General features: G+C 38.0%; 1 protein-coding gene across 10 annotated transcripts in view; it reads right to left on the bottom strand.

The window, feature by feature from the left end:
- Positions 1 to 4,682: 4,682 nt before the first annotated feature.
- Positions 4,683 to 20,099, bottom strand: part of LOC109923409 (ataxin-1-like) — a 28,129-nt gene continuing 12,712 nt past the window's right edge. For 2 of the 10 annotated variants that reach the window (XM_048605671.1, XM_048605669.1), the window contains 5 exons: positions 19,579 to 19,680; positions 18,992 to 19,065; positions 16,660 to 16,706; positions 13,170 to 15,047; positions 4,683 to 11,360 (listed from right to left, as the gene is read on the bottom strand). In XM_048605671.1, coding sequence (XP_048461628.1) covers positions 10,863 to 11,360; positions 13,170 to 14,942 — 2,271 coding nt within the window. In that variant the 5' untranslated portion in view covers positions 14,943 to 15,047; positions 16,660 to 16,706; positions 18,992 to 19,065; positions 19,579 to 19,680 and the 3' untranslated portion in view covers positions 4,683 to 10,862. Of the gene's footprint in view, positions 11,361 to 13,169; positions 15,048 to 16,418; positions 16,523 to 16,659; positions 16,707 to 18,991; positions 19,066 to 19,562; positions 19,681 to 20,099 lie in introns of all 10 variants that reach the window. The other 8 variants (XM_048605674.1, XM_048605676.1, XM_048605678.1 and 5 more) reach the window with 7 other exon arrangements.

The raw sequence follows: 20,099 nt of genomic DNA, 5'->3' as shown, positions 1-20,099 counted from the left end.
TGGGAGATGATGGTTTGGTGCTCAGGGGTGGGATCATGATCAATGGGGCGGTAGGAGGTGGTGTCAGAGAGCTGGCGTCTGGCCTCGGCGATGTAGAGGTCAGTGTGCCATACTATAACTGCGCCTCCATTGTCCGCGGGTTTTATGGTGAGCTTGGGATTGGAGCGGAGGGCTGCACGTTCTGTGGGGGAGAGGTTGGAGTGGGTGAGAGGGGTGGAGAGTTTGAGGCGATCAATGTCTCAATGGCAGTTAGAGATGAAGAGGTCGAGGGAGGGTAGGAGGCCTTGGGGTGGTGTCCAGGAAGAGGGGGTGTGTTGAAGGCAGGAGAAGGGATCAGTAAAGGGAGGGTTAGGCTCATGGTTAAAGAAGTAAACGCGGAGGCGGCAGAAAAACTGTTCAATGTCCAAACGTGAGTTGTATTCGTCGATGTTTGGGTGGAGAGGGACAAAGGGGAGTCCTTTACTGAGGACTGACCGTTCGTCCTCAGTAAGGGGGAGGTCTGGGGGGGGATGGTGAAGACCCGGCAGGGCTGGGTGCTACTGTCTCCTCTGGAGCTGCTGGCTGTGGAGGTGGTGGGTGGAGCGACATCGGTGGTGGATGGAGCGATGGTGGTGGGTGGAGCAATGTCAGCGGTGGGCAAAGCGACAATTAGAAATGGAATGTGTCTTTGGGTTGGCATTGAGAAGATGGGCCAAGTGGCCCCGTTCTGTGCTGTATCATTTCTATGGTTCTTGGAGGAGAAATCTCTTCAATCAAAGGGCAGTGAACCTTTGGGATTCTCTACTACAGAAAGGCGTGAAGGCAAAGTTACTGAATATATTTAAGGAATAGACTAATGAAGCTAAAGGTGTCAAGGCGGCACGGTGACAGAGCAGGAGCATGGCATCTAGACAGATGACATAATTAGGCTGAATAGCCTATTCCTGTTCATATTTTCTCTGCTTCGAAAACTGCCAGGCATTGTTTAAATACTAAACCAGACAATTTGACCTTGTTTTGGCCAAGGCATTGCCCTGAGAAATGAACCATCAAATGTCTATCACCTGTTTTGTTTGAGTTGAAATATTGCAGTACATGTAAATGTTGCAACTATAACGAACAGGGACTAGTTTATAAATATGTGTAGCTTCCAGGGCACACACGTACGCTACACTGCGAGCCTGACTAACCATCAAAACTGGTTGTCAGTGTAATATTTTGTACACTCCGATTTATCCAGCAAATGTTGTCAAATTGCAGCATCACATGTAATAATGGTCACTATATGGCAAATTTTGCAAGCATGTGCTGGTTAGGTATGGTCAGTACATTGCTTGTTGCAATCAGCCAAAGGGCTATGCTGTTTGGTAGGATCCATCGGTCTTGGACTGTACAACCTAGATAGCTGGCACGAAACTAGCACTAAAACATGTCCAATTTACAGGACATCATTTTGGCTTGACAGCAGTATCGTCTTAATGGCAAACACCACTGATGTTGCTACTGCATTCATGCAGCGTTAAACAGCTAGTTTCACCTGTTAGTCAAACTTTGAGATATGTTACCTATCCAGGGCAATCTGAAATAGACTGGCCACCATGTATGCCCAAAATAGATGACATTGTCATGGAGCTCCATGTAGCTCCAACTCTTGAAACATCTTTCTTGGATTACATAAAAAATACTTCTTCAACAGAAGAACACCTACAATGCATATTTTTCAATACGTAGATGATAATTTTGCTATACTTGAATGCACAGCTACACATAAGAATTTCCTTGCATGTCTAATGGGTTCCATCCTGTGCTCAAATTTAAGTCTGAAATGGAATAGTCAACTAGTTAGCCTTTCATGGCAAAATCTACCATCACTGGTCATTTTACACACTTCAATCCCAGGTACTATACGATTAAACTCTTGGGAACTTTGTAAATGGGCCCACGCCATTTGTTCACCATGCAGTGGCAACAACTTGCTCCCATCAAGCTAATAGGATATATTCCTGATGGTAGAAATGAGTCATGTGGCATATGAATGTCGGTACCAGTATGTTGCCAGGTATGTAGGCTGTACACGCCAAAGCCTGGCAGACTGTATCAAATTGTACATCCCTTCGGTTGTTCACAAGTAAGGTACTGACCATATCCAACAGCCCACACTTGGAAAATTTGCACCAGTGTCTAATGTTGGATGTGAATTTGCAATTGGATAATATTTGCTGTATAAACTTAAATGCTTGAAGAATTATGCTGACAGCCAATTTAGGATTGTCAGTTAGGCTCACAATGTAATGCATGTGTGTAGTAGAAGCTACATAATTCAATAGTAGGGGACTGTTCTTTGCCAGAAAAAACATATACATGCACTGCACCTGTTTCAACTCAACAAAACAGCTGACAGTAAATCAATGATTAATTTGGCAGGGCAATGCGTTCACTAAGTCAAGCTGCTTGGCTTAAAATTTAAACAAATCCTGGCAGTTAACTCAATCAGTCATCATGAACTGGTGCACTTTCCATAGCAGCACCTTTGCCAATCATATGGTCAACCTCAGCATTCTCTTCTCATAACAGAATAGATATTAATTTTCCCTTTAAATTGGTGTCCTCACAAATTGTTTGGGTGAGTGCAAGAAAAAAGGCTTTGAAGAAGTGTCTTTTTTCAACAACGGTCAAGTTCTGTATGACTAAATGACTAATTTTATCAATCTGAGTTAGTCCACAGGAGGGCACTGTAGCTTTTTAAAAATGATGCGACAAATAAATTTTAAAAATAAAATATTGCATTCATTATTCTCTCCCAAAACACTGAGTTGCTGTGTTTCTAATGTTTAAGTTCATTAATGACTTTTTATCCACACTGTTACATTCTGGACTGTATATTTAACATGCTTCTTTTACTTTCACTGCATGTGCTACATTGTCCGTTAAGCTCATTTTTTTAATAGCTGAAATTGCACTTTGAACATTGTAGAATCCAAATCGAAAATACGAAAACTGCAAACATATCTACTTTGCATTTTGCTGTTATTTCTGACAAACACTACTTCACTTTTAGTGCTCTAAGGGTTTCCAAAATAATTGCCTAAACTAAAATATTTTCCTTATCTGTGAACACGTTGAATATTGCTAAGACTCAAGTACTGAATTGGTCACAATTTATCAGGATCACATCACAAGGATGAAGCAAACAAAAACATTGACATGAGCTGCATAATTTCTGCAGAAGGTATCAAGCTATTCTCTCAATTTTCTTTGTGTCAGGGACCAAATACAGATTCAGGCTGCTTTCACATAATAGCTTCAGTACCAAAATGAAACAAAATCACTATGTTGTAAATGCCCTTTGAGAGTTCCTTGAAGTAACATCCATGTGGAAGCATGAGACCCCATATTTAGTGGAGCACGACTTCCAGTTAAGGAATTCTGGTACACTGGTATTGTTACTCTTAAAAACTACTCACGTTCTTTTTTATTTGAACATGTTCCCTTCTCGAAGGTAGCATGACTGACAGCCTGGTGGTTACAGGTTTGGTTGGGGAATTGCTGGGAGAACTCCTCCTGCCTCAGGCTCACAAGAAATGGCATAAAAGCACCCACTTTTCTGACATAGCAGCATTTAGCTCTCTTTATTTACCAGACTTCCCAAGGCAACATTTGTGGTTGTAATATTGCAAATATTAAAGCTGGAAGAGGCATTGCACATATCCTCAAAATGTTTAAATATACCTTCTGGTACATTGCCCAGAGCCCTGTACTGGCCTCATTAAACCAACAAGTGGATAGCTTGAAAGATGGTTTCAGTTTGTGTTTGAGATTTTGTACATTTAAGATCCCATTTGAGCCAAAATCACTCAATGGTTTCTGGGAGTTCAAATTCCCCCAAAAATTCTGAAGCTTGGTAAGGACTGAATGACAACTTCTTTCACACAAGATTTTCACTTTTGCAATTCCTGTTTTCACTTCTTTACTACAAACTAGTTGCTAAGAAATGGCAGAATTAGTCAATAACAATAATTTCCCAGTTGTCCCTTTTCCAAATTCCTCATCAACAAGTGGACCCCTCTCTCAAATGGGTACTGTCCAATTCTCGACTTCTGCTTTTCACAATTTCTTACATTTCTCTCTCTACTTGCCCCACCCTAACAGCGCAGCTCTGTCTGCTCTTCCACATGAATAACTGAGAGCGGGTATCTCTCTCACTGACCTCTCTCCACATGCCCTCAATAACATTTGTTCCCTTTTTCTCACTATGCACCATCTTATACTAGTATTGAAATAAAATTATTTATCAGAGATGGACTTATTGGACATATTGGACATGTACTTCTGAAATATGTGGATTTAAGGCTTGTCTAGATAAAATATAAATAAACACATGCAATTTGTGATAACAGCAATATTTGTGCTTTCTAGTGCAATCAGTGACAGACCATCATGGGGCTGTTTCTTTAAGAAATAATTTAGCACAATGGTTTAGCAAAAAAGTTTAGTACAACATGTTGCGGCAAGTTAGAAAGTAACCGATTAGAGAAAAAAAAGGTGCTCAATGCAAAAGAAAACAGTGAGTTGTTTCACCCTCATGTTGCAGATGATGATTAGAACAAAGAGAAAAATTGAGCTGAAAGATTAAATGGGATTAATGGCATACCCAATGACTTTGAGCAGTTAATGAACCCTTTCAATAACTTCCAAGACAAAAGTAAAATGTAGAGTTTATATTATGCAGTGTTTACATACCAACAAATTAATGCAATCATACATAAGTAGTTAGGCTTGACAATAAAAATACATTTTCTTTTGCAGTACACAAAATCAACATTAAACAGCATAAAAGGCCACAAAAATACAAATATACAAATCTAAAACTTTAATTTTTTTTTAGAAAAAATGGTTACAAAAACACACCAAGATATAGATTAATGCTTTCAAGGACTCTGATAGGAATGCAGTAATTCTAACACTTAGAAGATGACCAATACCCATTGAACTAAAAGCAATAAAAGCAATCCTGAGTCTTTTGTTGGCCCATGCAAAACTTTTACGATGACCACTTCTACAGATAAAGCTCTGTAGTTTATAAAGATAATCACTGTTATGTCAGCAAATTTAGTAAAAACGTACTTCACCAGCATGATAAATATTTTGAATTTAAGTATTGATTTTAGGATAAGCCAACACAAAAGAATCATTTTCAAGCTTTGGAACAGATCAAAACGTTCAAATTTTTATAGTGACATTTGCAATCCATAAAATGATTACCAAATGTCACACCTATCTAAAATTAATAGGATCCTGCATTTGTACCATTTTCCCCATGTAGCAACTGTAGGTTAATGTACATTAAACCAATTCCTATAATATTCAAAAACACAATGAAAAGAAGGAATGTCTTGGTATACATGTGCTGCATCAACGAGCATTTGAAATTTCGGTACCAATTTTGACGGGTATTGATCAAATCCTACAACTAATGAGAGAGAGTTTAAATTCATCAAATGTAGACAACAATCTGAAATGGCATGATGGTCAATTCTGTAGCCTGAATCCATGTCTGCCACAGGTTATGCTGAGGAACCTAATTTACTGAATGCAAAACCAAATAAATCAGTGGATGCTGGAAATCTGAAATAAGAACAGAAAATGCTGTAAATACTCAGAAGGTCAGACAGAACCTCTGGAGATACAAAGAGAGTTAACATTTTGACCAAAGGTTAACAAGACGAAGAAGCTGCTGCCTGACTTGCTGAGAATTTCTAGTACTTTGTTTTTATTTCAATTATCAAAAACTTTGGTGTAATTGCAAGGGCTTTATTTGAAAATAATAGTCCAAGAATAGTGTGAACATAATTACGAACTCCACAGTGTTAAAAATAATAATTACTGCAAATCTCATAAAATAAAATTAAAAAATGTGCAAATCTTAAAAGCTGCAAATGGGATTCAGTATTTAAAGAGTTAACAGCCATCAGGTAGAGGGAATCTCAGCAGCCTCCTTGTCCTGGGCTGTGGGTGAATTTGTTTTCCAGAAATAAATGCCAATTACGAAGGCTACTGATCAACTTCAAAAAACCCAGCTTTTGAAACAAACAGGAAATACTTCTTTCTTTCTTTCTTTCTCCCCCATTCCAGGATCTGATATATCATTTAACAATACATATTGTCTCAGCAATCACATTCCAGGAAACCAGCTATGAAAAATTGCACTATTTTAAAATGTTTAAAATAGCATTAAATCCTCTAGTGCTAACCCTATAGATTATTGAAACAGTAGCCATCTGTTGAACCATAGTCTTCTGTCTTTGATTTTGTACAGAGTATATGTTGACTAACATTAAAATATATTTTAAGCTAATATTTTAGTTCTGTAGGTTTTAAAGACAATCTTCACTTGTGTTGACCTGCACAGACTAATTAAAATGTACAAAAATTAAACCTGTCAGTATCCATTTATGAAATCTTAAACAAATAAAACAGTAATTAGTGTTACCTTTATATTCTTCACACAGGTTAAAAAAAAATTTGGCAAGGTGTATTAGCAAACAGATGTCTAGTTTTAAAAATCTTATTTTAGCACTTTGAATAAACTTTCTTGTTATACAGATATACATAATGTACATAGTTTTGAACATTTAAACTACAAAGAATTTGTTGTAAATGTCAGAAAACACTACAGACTTTTATGTGGGTAGTTTTCAAATTCAGCCAAGTTCGGCGTTTCAAAAAGGATATTGTCAACTTTAAACATGAATACTGACCATGCTGACAGACCGACACAAACAGAGGAAAGATTTCCTACTTGTGTCTAAGTTGGATTTTTTTGATCAAGTAGTCTGAAAGGAAACTTTCATGCATAAAAACTTCCTATAGCACAAATATATAATACTAACATTTGTTAAAGTAACATTAAAATATATTATGCAACCAACAAATAATGTTATTAGCAGGTAAAACTTATCATTTCTATTTCTATTGGCAATTTTGTGAATTTGAAAATGTTCTGGTAGAAAAGAACTTTCTGTCCATCTCTTCAAATGTTCTTATAAATGTAGAAGAGACATTAGGTAATCCTGCACAAAAATGTATCACACCAGGTAACACATCGCAAAACAAATTAAAGTCCATTCATATCTTGTTTAGAATGCATCTTATTGGATAGGGCCCAAAGGATTTGAAAAATCTATATGGTAGGAATCATGACGATAATGCAACTAAGTTGATATGGGATTTCGCAATCTGTGATGTAACACAAATTGATTTTAACAATCAATGTTCTAAATTACTAATGGCTGATACAGTTTCTAAAGAAAAAGTATTAAAGCTGCAGTTACTGCAGGTAAGAATTATAAGCAATGCAATTTCTAGTCCAGAGATTAGAGTATTTGTACTGTGGGATTTGGCTATAGCTCAGGTTTGTACTTTTGGACCCAATGCTATTTTACACAAGTAAAGGTCTTTTAACCTTTGTAGACCCAGAACAGCCTGCTAAAAAAACCTTTGAACTTTGGTATAATTCCTGAACCTTTAAAGTTCCCTTTTATCCTCCCCATGTCAGTTCTTAGCAAGTGCAACTCCCAAATAAACTGTAAATGTGTTTTAAGGTATAAATACTGCATGATCTGGGCAGTCATTGACTTCCAGTGACAACACTAATGATAGACATTTTTCAAAAGAGATTCCAAATACCACAGTTGACAATGGGCATTCATTCCCAGGTGACTAAATTAGTTTCAATCTAGGTATTACCAGTGTACTAGTAAATGTGCCAAGCCTTGGATTTAAAGATGCTTTTTGGCACAAGAATACAGCCTTTCACCCAAGAAAATGCCTTAAGAAAAGTTTTGTTTTTAAGTTGCTAAATGCTTTGTTTCAGGTTATGCTGCAATGTAATTTAACCTTGGATAACTGGGGGAAAAGAAAATCACAGTCACATTACTGAGGATGCAACAGTTAATTTAAAAAACAAATGTCTTCTCTGGTATATTCATTAAGATGTGCAAAGTTTGATAGTTTTCACAGCTCTGTGCATGAACCTTTGCAAGTCCTGTCCGGTAGTGATTAAACACATTGTGTTTCTAATAGTACTGCTCAAATATACCCATAGTTTCACAAGATGAGTAGAAGAATCACATTTAATCAACTAACATGAAGCATGTTGTGCATAGATTTCTCAATATTACATTTTTAAAATTCTGTTTCATTAATTGCATATTACGTTATGAAAAGTTGCTTGTTTTAGTTTTGGTAATTTCAGATAACTTGATGTTACTTGATTTGCTTCTGTTTAAACTGTCAAAGTGCATTGATACAACTAATTACATGACAAAAGATGATGGGTATGCACAGCAATACCAAAAAGTATGTTGGGTAATCTAGTTAATAAACCTGATGTGGAGGTGCCAGTATTGGACTGGGGTGGACAAGGTCAGAAGTCACACAATGCCAGGTTATAGTCCAACAGATTTATCTGAAATCATAAGCTTTCAGAGTGCTGCTTCTTCATCAGGTGGAGCAGTGCTCCAAAAGCTTGTGATTTCAATAAACCTGTTGGACTATAACATGGTGTCGTGTAACTTCTGATTTAGTTAATAAACCTATATGAAATAAGCACCATAATAATTTAAGAGTGCTAGTTGATAATACAACATACACTAAATTTTAATTCTAACATTCTTCCCACATCATCTTTGTGTAATTAATGATATGGCACTAGGGTCCCTAGTCACCAAGTGAATAAAACCACACTTCAGAATAATGCACCAACTATTCTCAGAAACAGACACTGGAATCCCTCAGGCATTCTTTATCTTTGCCTAGTTTTCTCTTTATCCATCTTTTTTTTTTAAATTATACTGTTGATTATTGCAACTTTCTACTTTACTTTCATGAACACATTAACTTTTGAAGAGCAGTAGCAAATGCAATAAAATGGTCACTGCAGTATATCTCTATAAATCTGACATGTCCATTGCAAGAAGATTTGAACCACACAGTTCAACAGAATTATTTCAAAAATTGTGACAAATTTGGATTTTAAAAATGAATCGAAACTAGGACACAAGTTAAACTTTAAGAAAGCAAAAATGCATGCACAGAACTTGAGCACCACACTGTAAAGAGAGTAGCATACCAAAAGCACACTTCTGTACAGCCTAATTAATCTTTTGCTCAAGTAACTTCAATCTAACTACATATATCAATGAGGCCAACAGTGGATGCAATTCCATCAGACTTTTTTTGCCTACACATGAACCGCCACTAATACAGAAACATCAAATTGCTTTTCATTACTTTAAACAGCCAATCCATTTTCACAAGTTTAACTGAAGTTTTGTTTCCCATTTCTGTTTAAAGTAATTAATTAAATCACTGTTGCATCTCAAGCAGATTTTAAATATTAAATGGAATCTTGCAAAAATAAGAAAGTGCAAAGAAAATTAAAAGTTAATAAAGGTAAGTCTAATTTACGTGTGTGCCCTTTGGAATTGTACTAATTTGAAAGCTCTTGTTCACCACCACAGGACATCTTAAGATGATACCTCTACCGTCATAAGACTTAGATGGGGTAATTTCAAGCATCAGTAACTTGGTACAGAGTGTGCCAGTTCTCTCACTGTCACACCAGAGTACCTAAACCTTTCATAGCTAATCTGTTTAGGCTGTTTACCTAACTTAATCTTGCTAAGAAAAAAACAAAAACCTTAAAACACCGGAACTCAGTGCTATAAAGTACTTGATCCTCTTTGAAGGTTACAAAACAATGCTCTTAAAGCATAAAAAGGAAAATTGAATTACCCTTTCGATTATGTTAATTGTATCATAAACACTTACATTATTTTAAATATCTTAAAATTTTAAACCCAGGTTAAGAAAATCAATGTATCATTTGACCATGTGTTAAATCCAGCTTACATAGGTCAATTTACTCTTTAGTGAGAGTAAGGATCTGTCCATTGGACATTAATAAGAAACTGGGCTATGTTTGTTAAATGTTTTGTTCAGTCATTTAGTGTCTGGGATATGCATAGTTCACTAAGGACAATATGAAAGAGTCTTTGTGGATTTAAAACCGGCAAGTCCTGTTAGTTACAAAGTTAGTGCTATATCTGAAAGGGATAAATGTTTTGAGTTCAGTTTCTATGAAAATTGAGGCAACACAAAGAAGCCGAGATCTCCTGTGAATCAACGAACCTTTGCAAATTATTTCCGAAGAATGTGCATACTTTTCCGCCTGAATGCTACCAGGCAGCACCCTTGTGGGCTTTCTTCAATTTCTAATTTTTGTAATTTCCTCACATATCAAAATTACATTTTTTGCTTTGCAAATGAAATCCCCTGTAAAATAGTCCACCCTGAAGTTGCCCACTATCAATTTAACATTTAATTTACTTTAAAATTTCCTTTGTTGAGAATAGTTAAAACTTAGGTTGCTGATTGTAAAATGATCATTAATTTGTCATATATAATCTACTTCAAAAACAACATATAGCATTTTACTGTTGGGTCCTCAACAGTTCAACCTTTTCATTCTTCATGATAACTTTGCCAACCCTCAGACATAACCACCATTGCACAGGGACAAAATAGAGAATACCAGATTATATCTGAAGTCAGAAAATGTTTTCAATATCAGAAACACAAATATTCGTGTAAAATATGAGCCTTGTATGGTTAGTAGCACTTTCATTTAATATTTAAGAAAAATCTGTCCTGTCACACATTCCCATTAATGTTCCAATGGAAGATCCTATCTCTTCTGTGCTGCAAATGCATGATGAAAACTATCAAAGCATATTTCAATCAATGCATTACTATAACTGGCATAAGGCTGTCATAGCAGGTGTGAAACTGTCTTAATTTATACTCCCGCAGAGTTCATCCAATTATTTCCCAGCGTTTGAACGTCCCTCAATTGAAAGTTTAACTTCCTGTGGTATGAAGGAAGGCCGGGAGGAAATTTTTGCCTCCTCTGATTGAAAACCATCTCTTTGGAAATCCGGAGTGGCCCAACGATGTTGATAATTCAGTCGGCTGGGATTGCTGTCAGAGCCTGTATGCAAACATTGCATGACTGAGTCTTTTGAATGGTTCTTAACCTCAGAGTTTCTATTTATATGGATTGCGACTTCTGGAGGAGCTAAGACAATTTCAGATGTTCCCACAGTCCTTGAATCATGAACTGAAATAGTATTGACTGGAGATGAAGCTGGCTGAGTAGAGCTCCTGCCAGATGTTTGGACGCCAAGTGATACACAGACATTACCCACCGTGAGTCTTTGACATGAAAGTCCAAAGATGTGTGCAGTACGTTCTGGGTTACAAGAGGACCAACCCTGACCAAATACAAAGAAGGGATGCTCTGTGGTGACCTCTACACTCACCTACAGGGGAGAAAAATCACAATGCCTCAATCGCATTTAACACATTTACATTAATGAAATAAAAGTATAAGAGCATAAGACACAGCAGCAGAATTAGGCCATTAGGCTCATTGGGTCTGCTCCACCATTTGATCATGGCCAATATGTTTCTCAACCCCATTCTCCTGCCTTCTCCCTGTAACCCTTGAGCCCTTTACAATCAAGCACCTATCTCTGTCTTAAGTACAGTGAATGATTTGAGCCCCACAGCCTTCTGAGGCAATGAGTTTCACAGATTCACCACCCTCTAGCTAAAGAAATTCCTCCTCATTTCAGTTCTAAAGAGTCATCCCTTTGTTCTGAGGCTGTGCCCTTGGGTTCTAGTCTCTCCTACTAGTGGAAATATCTTCTCCACATCCATTGTATCCAGGTATCTCAATATTCTGTAAGTTTCAATCAGATACCCCCTCATCCTCTAAACTCCATTCAGTACAGACTCAGTATCCTCAGTGACAAGCCCATCATCCATGAGATGATTCTTGTATAGGTCCTCTGGAACCCCTCCAACACCAGTGCATCCTTCCTTAGAGATACGGGGCCCAAAACTGCTCACAATATTCCACTTGTGGTCTGACCAGAGCCATATACAGCCTCAGCAGTACATCTCTTGTATTCTAGCCCTCTCTAAATAAATGCTAATATTGCATCTGCCTTCCCAACTGCCAAGTGAACCTTCATGTTAATCTTAAGAGAATCCTGAACTAGGACTCCCAAGTCCCTTAGTGCTTCAGACTTCCGAAACTTTGCCAATTTAGAAAACAGTCTACTCCTCTCTTCTTGCAACCAAAGTGTACGACTTCACACTTTCCCACATTGTATTCCATCTGCCACTTCTTTGCCCACTCACCTAGCATGTCCAAGTCCTTCTGTAGTCTCCCAGCTTCCTTAACGCTGCCTGTACCCCACCCTATCTTGGTCTCATATACAAACTTAGCAGCACGCCCTCAGTTCCTTTGTCCAGATTATTAATGTATAACGTGAATAGTTGTAGTCCCAACACTGCTATTGTGGAACTCTACTAGTCACTTAGACCCTTTATCTTTCTGCCAGTCAGCCAATCCTCCATCCATGCTGGTACCTTGCCCCTAACACCATGGGCTCTTGTCTTATTTAGTACATTCCTGTGTGGCACCTTGTCAAAGGACTTTTGGAAATCCGAATAGATGACATCCTCCGGCTCTCCTTTGTCTAACTTGCTCCTTACCTCCTTAAAGAATTCTAACAGCTTTCTAACAGGCATGGCCTTCCCTTGGCAAAGCCTTGCTGACTCAGCCTCATTTTATCATGTACTTCCAAGTACTCTGCAATCTCATCCTTAATAATTGACTCTAATTTCCAACCACTGAGGTCAGGCTAACTAGCCTGTAATTTCCTGTCTTTTGCCACCCTCCTTTCTTAAACAGGGATGTTACGTTAGCCATTTTCTAGTCCTCTAGGACCCTCCCTGACTCCAGTGATTCCTGAAAGATCACCACCACATTCTCCACTAGCTCCTTCAGAACCCTGGGGTTAACTTTGGAAATAAATTCTTCACTGTTGCAAACAATGTTTTTTAAACTGGTTTGACTCTATTTTACAAATGTTTTTCTTCAAAAATGCCTAGGCTCCATTGCTTCACCAATTTTATGGGACAACACAAATGCTTGGTCTACCTGTGATATCACTGGCAACCATATTAATTAAAACAGGAATGGACTAATTCAGTATGTAGCTTATGATCAACAATTTTTGCTTTACTAAGATTACTCTCAACTGTAATTGCAGACTCACCTTTGTTTGAGGCTCTCCTACAGAGAAATGGACGGTGACATGGCCAGGACGCTGGCCTTCAACAATGTCAATTACTGTACTGGAATCAATCTTTAACCCAGCACTAATTTCTGCACTATGCACAAAGTCCTGCGCTTGCAGGTCTTCTACACGTTTCAACTCCCCATTTGCTAACTGGATGATTGCACCTTTCATAAAGTGTGAAGGAATATGCGCTGGTGGGGACTGTTGGACCAGGACAGGCTGAAGGATTGGTACTGTGGATTGAGATACTGGAAGTGGAACCACTGTACAAGCTGTCTGCCTCTCAGGATGACTTTGAATTGTGGATTCTGTCGTTACAGCAATATTATTAACCAATGCATCCTCCTCATGCACAGGGGTATCAACAGGCATTAATACTGGCTGCCCATTGGCTAATACTATGGTTTTATGTAAATATCCACGCTGGCCATCTAATGATTGTCTTTTGAGTCCTGTGGTAACATGTTGTTGAGCAGGCAGACATGGAGATTGTGGTAATTCTTCACTGGAGCAAAATTCTGTAATGTTTTTACCTGGAATGATTTGAGAGTGGTACTTAACTTGCTCTTGACTTTTGAATGAATTCTGTGAAGCTTTAACATTACTTAACACGTCTTTTCTAACAACCACAGGAACCTGACACCCTTGAGTGCCCAAACTCCCAACTACTTGTTGGACCTCTAGATCTGTGTCTGGTGTACTCCTCTGTGCTGGAGAGATAACTTCATTTCTTGGTTCCCGATGAGCAGAAAAGTGGGGACTGCCTCTTGGGTTTTCCATTGCTGAGGCAGAAAGCTGCGCTTCCTTTCTGCTGCCAACATAATGGGGTGCCTGAAGTTCTATAAATCTCTCATGTCGTGGTCGTCTCTCATAATTCTGATGATCTGAAGTTCCTTCACTTCGGTTTGCTGAGACATCCAACACAGTTTCTGCAGTTTCTTTGTCTTTTGCCATTTGCAAGCTATATCTATTTTCATGACACACATCTGGATTTTGCACTGCAGCAGAAAAGGTTGCATAGGATGGTGTTAATAGTGAAGGTTGAAAATGCAGTGGGACCCTACCATGGGCCACGCCTTGTGAAAGGTCTGCTGTCGTTAGATGAGGCAGTGGTCCTTGTGGAGTCAAACTGTGTACAGGAGACCCAGTGGCTTTACTGTACGTTTGTGCAGGAGATGCTGTCCGCGGAGGAGGAGTGCTAGTCTCAGCCAACAAGGGAGGATACGAAACAAGTTGGGAAAGATGAGAGGTGGGGATTCCCACAGCAGATGAAATCAATGGATTTGGCAGTATCCCATGAGAAACATATGGTACTGAATATGGAGGTCCTACAAATTGCAGTGATGTGTGGGGTAGTTGGGTGTAATGAACAGGTGTGTATGGAACCCCAGGGTGCTGAATGAGTGGAGATGCAATGCTGTATGCCGGTGAGAGATGTCCCATATTCACCAATGAATGTTGAGCACTTAGTGAATAGTTTGCAGAAGGTACAGCCAATTTGTACATCATGCCATATTGATCCACTGCGACTCCTGGTGAGCTTTCACCATTATCCGCTCTGACTCCATATCTTACTGTTGTTTGGTTCTCTTCAGTAGCACTTCTTGACCAATCAGCATCACTTACAGTGGTAATGTTGGTTGGCAATGTATTATTTTTTAAGACGTCCTCGCCTCCAGCACTATTCTGTAGTAATTCTCGCTTCTTTGGTGGCAGGCATTCTTGGTTTCGTTCATAAGCAGGTTTCATATTGTACTCTGGAATATTGTTTTTTTTCAGAAGTATCACTGAAGAATGTCAGCACAAGAATAGAGATATTCTAGAACTTTCCTCAAACCATCTGCTGACAGGACCCTAATCAGTCAGAGAAGAAACAGAAAATATAAGTGACAATAAAACTATATACAAATTGCTTTGATTCCTTAAAATATATATGTGACATTCTCCTTTTTGTAAGGATTTATCTTTATTGTTGCTCAGCAGACTCAAGGATGTCATTGTTAAATTTTTTTTTATATTCATTCACAGGATGAGGGCGTTGCTGGCTAGGCAGCATTTATTGCCCAGAAGGCAGTTAAGAGTCAACCACATTGCTGTGGGTCTGGAGTCACATGTAGGCCAGACCAGGTAAGGGTGGCAGTTTCCTTCCTTAAAGGACATTAGTGAACCAGATGGGTTTTTCCAACAATGGATTCATGGTCATCATTTGATTCTTAATTCCAGATATTTTATTGAATTCAAATTCCACCATCTGCCATGGCGGGATTCGAACCCAGGTCCCCAGAACATTATCTGGGTTGTTGGATTAACAGTCCAGTGATAATACCACTAGGCCATAGCCTCCCCATAATAGCAGAAATTACTTTAGTCTTTTTGTAAATAAAGCCATTATCAAACAAACATTCTCAAGTTGCATAAACCTCCTGGTACAGAGAATAAGAGTTCTTGAACCTCACCATTATAAGGGTACAGAGACAAAAAAAAAACAGGGGCAGCAATAGACCTCACAGTCCCAAAATCCACCTCTGACATTCAATAAGAGCTGAACTTCTACATCAACTTGGGCCTGTTTCCACACAGTAGAGATTTTATGAAATCTATGAAAATAAACTTTTTCACCCTATCCCCATATCCCTCAACTCCCCTGGTACCCAAAACTCTTGATCTCAGTCTTCAATATATTGATCAACTGATCATCCACATCTCTCTATGGAATGAAGTGAAGAAGATTCACTACTCCGAGTGAGGAAATTTTTCTTCATCTCAGCCTTAAATGGCTTACCCATTATCCTGAGATCATGGCCTAGATTTCCAGCAAGGGAAAGAAGCTCTCAGCATCTATACTATCTCATACTCAAAAACTTTAAATGTTTTAAAAAGATTAAATCTCACTCTTCTAAACATTAGAAAATACTGACCCATTCTACTCAATTTCTCCTCAAAGGACAGGCCTCTAATTCTAGTGAACTTCACTGCATGCCTTCTAATGCTTCTTCCTTATCTTTTCTTGATAAGTAGATCAAATCAGTACATAGTACTCCAGGTGTGATCTCAAAGCAAGTAACTGCAGAACTTTCTTACTCTTATAATCCAACCCTCTGATAGTAAAGACTCATGTATTATTTGCTTTTTGAATCGCTTGATATACCTTCATGTTAATTCTCCATGATTTGTTTCCAAGGCTACCAAGGTACTTATTACTACTTATATTTATTAATCACTCACCTTTTAAAAATACTTTTATGTTCCTTTCTTAGTCCCAAATTGGATAATTTCACACTGTAAAATCAGTGATCAATAGGAACTGGGGTAAGACACAGCACATGTAACTGCCAGGAAGTCAGAAATGAAAGTAGAAAATATTGGCAAGGGCCCAAGGGAGAATAAAAACAGGCAAACACAACAAAACTATACCAATGTCGTGTTCTGATAAAAGATTTATATGTGGAAATATAAACCAACCTACCTTCTCCTTGACACTGACAATCTCACTCACATCACTAGCATCACTTTCTGTTAAAAAAAATGAAAGAGATAAGCAAGGTGTTGTATTACTGAAGCCAGTTTTCAGATGAGAGGGCTGAAGAATGCCCAAAAAAAAAATTAGATGCTGTTACTCTAGCTAGCATAGAGTCCAAGCAAGCCTCTTTATTTCTGGCCTTCATTGTTCCAGGGAGGTCAGATTGGGAACAAGCAACAGAAAATCTACTCAGACTTGCAGACAGAATTTCTTTATTTATAGGTTCTTGCACTTTTTTTTTTAACCTTTTGTCCTCAATTTTTCTCAATTTTGTTTGTGTGGGAATTGTTTGTGTTTTTGCTGCCCCATGTACCTATTTGGAAATTGTTCACGTTGTACATCTTCATTGCCCAAGCACGTGTTGAACAGCTGAGTGAAAGTGCAACTTATTAACTCCCTGTCATTGCAGCATGTGTTGCTTTCTTCCTATCCTTAACCCAAGCTCATAAAATGCTCATTCGTCTATGCATTTCCAGTTCTGATGTTGCAGTTCGTTTTACACATTAACCTGTCTTTTCATTTTACAGTTGCTGACTCTTCGGTTATGTATTTACATTACCTGTTTTGGCTTTGGATCTCCAACATTAGCAACAAATTTTCTATGACCTGATATCATTTGATATTGCCAAAAATGGAACAAGTATTGGATTTACCATTCTCTCATCTTTGTAATTTAATAATCATGTCAGGCATTACATGCTACACCATAACCTCTCCAGTCCAGAAATATATTACTTGGACACATCAGTTGTTTAGAACAGACACAGGCCCTATGGTTCCTTTAGTTTCACCAGCGTCATTTTACTTTGGTACTTTGAAAGCAGAAATATGTGAAGTAAAACTCTTTTTAATTGCTTTTTAAGGTTTAATCACTGTTTTATGTCTTCAATAAATATTTGTATCTATGGTGCTTTCCAATTTACACATTGGAATCTCTAACCAACAATGCCAAAAGAAATTTCCAAAATCCAGGAAAGATTTTATCCTATGCATTCTGAACAGTAGAGATCTACTGTGTAAATCATGAGGAGATTTACACTTGTGGTACGTTTTGCAGAGGCACAGACTAAAGCGTGCAAAATAAAATTTTCATATTAAAATTCTAGGTCTCAAGCTTCTTCCAATCTGTCAGTTTATTTTCTTGCATTAATTTTAAACGACAATATGAATGAAATTTCAGGGCTTTACCTTTCCCTGGCTGACACTGCTTGAAGGAAACTGCTATAGTCAATAGAATGCTTCTGTTCTGTGGAAGAGTCAACAGACCCAAAGTGTTAACTCTGATTTTTCCTTCACAGATGCTGCCAGACCTGCTGAGCTTTTCCAGCAACTTCTGTTTTTGTTAACAGAATGCTTGTAAGCTGTTTATAAAAACAGGAAGTGCTAGAGAAACTCATTGGACCCAAAACCTTTACCTGTTTTTTTTCTCCACAGATACTGCCAGACCTGCTAAGTTTCTCCAGCACTTCCCATTTTATTTCAGATCTCCACTACTTTGCATGCTGTAATTTTCATCAGGCTGAAAAGGCAGAACTTCGACACAGCACACATGCTTAAGATGAAAGTGCCAGTAAACTTGAGAGACAGAGTATTATTTTTCATTCTCTCACTGAATGTGGTTTTGCTAATTACCCATCCCTACTGCCCTTGAGAAGGTTGTCATGGGCCACCTTGACAACTGAATGTCTTGCTTGGCCATTTCATAGGGCAGTTAAGACGTAATTGTGTGATTTGAGACTGGAGTTGCACATAGGCCAGAGCAATAAGGACAGCAGATTTCCTGTCTCTGGAGAACATTAGAGAACAAAAAGGATTCTGTGACAGTCAGTCAGGTGGGTGATCATCACTAATCATATTGGCTTTTTATTCTAGATATATCAAATTAACTAAAATTAAATTCCCGAGCGGCTGTGGTGGGATTTGAACTCATCATCTTTGGATCATTAGTCTAGGTTAAAATAGTTTAATTTTCCAGCAATATACCGATATGCATGGCTTCTCAACGAGAGATTTAGTATCACAAAAGAAATTTGAATTTTTATTAAGAAATGTAGCAAAATGTGATTAATTTTGTTTTAATATGACTTTATCCCATTTTACAGTATTTTGAATGATAGTTCTTTACCTACCGGGCATTTAGCAGGTTACTGTACAATGATAAGTAGTTATGTTATGCATTGCCTAATTGCATTTTACCAATTGGGATTAAATTAAGCCAAAAACTTCAGTCGTCATGTCCAATCTACATATACAACATCTAGACTGTTGAAAAAATTACCTGCGAGTGTTTCTGTGGACACTGAGTGCCCAAAATGGAGAAGGGTTGTGTTTCCGAGCACTGACATCTTTCACCTTTAATGAGCAGAAGAAAGATTAAATGCAAGTAATATAGATTAAATGCAAGAAATATTCTTTCTTGGGGCAACACAGTGGCACAGTGGTTAGCACTACTGCCTAAAAGCACCAGGGAACTGGGTTCCATTCCAGCTCTGGTTGACTGTCTGTGTGGAGTTTGCACATTCTCGCCGTGTCAACATGGGTTTCCTCTGGGTCCTCCAGTTTCCTCCCACAGTCCAAAGATGTGCAGGTTAGTTGGATTGGCCATGCTAAAATGCCCATAGTGTCCAGGGATGAGCAGGCTAAGTGCATTAGCCATGGTAAATGCAGGGTTACAAGGATAGAGTAATGGTGGTGGGTCTGGATGGGATGCTCTTCAGAGGGTTGGCATGGACTCGGTGGGCTGAATGGCCTGCTTCCACACTGTAGGGATTCTATAGTATGTACTTAAACAATAAGCAACACAATTTCAAGAGTTTAATGTCATATTTTATACTCAAGTTTATACTAACCAAAAGGATGAATTACCTCACATGTTACACCTTCCATAGTTTATATTTAGCTAACATAATGGCAATCTTTCCATTATCAACTAAAGTAGTATCCAGCAAGGGGACCTCTACCTTGATCCTAAAATGAAAAGAAAAAATAAAATGTTTCTGTTATTATAGGTGTATATTAATATGTATTGTCAGTAAAATTATAGTGAAGTATAATAGTAAATCTAAGACATTTCACTCGAATTTTGTAAAACAGTTTTGAATGCAATTCTAGAATTAATGCTTTCAAACCTTAAGAGCATTTAAATCAAACAATGCTTAAGTGGTGTGATGACTGCATTTTTGTGTGTATCTGTATAGAGCGATTTATAACAATTTGTATTATTGTAATGTCTTCAATATAATAAAATGTCCAAAGGAACTTCACAGAACGATATAAAGCCAAATGTGATACTGTCACAAAAGGCAACGTCAGGGCAGATAGCCAAAAATGTTGTCAAAGAGTCAGGGTTTACGGATTGTTTTAAAGACAGAAAGAAATGTGGAGGG

The sequence above is a fragment of the Rhincodon typus genome, chromosome 15 (genome assembly GCF_021869965.1).
Source record: "Rhincodon typus isolate 14 chromosome 15, sRhiTyp1.1, whole genome shotgun sequence".
Lineage (NCBI taxonomy): Eukaryota > Metazoa > Chordata > Chondrichthyes > Orectolobiformes > Rhincodontidae > Rhincodon > Rhincodon typus.
The sequence above is the reverse complement of the archived record's forward strand: the minus strand, read 5'-3'. Positions and strand labels throughout refer to the sequence as shown.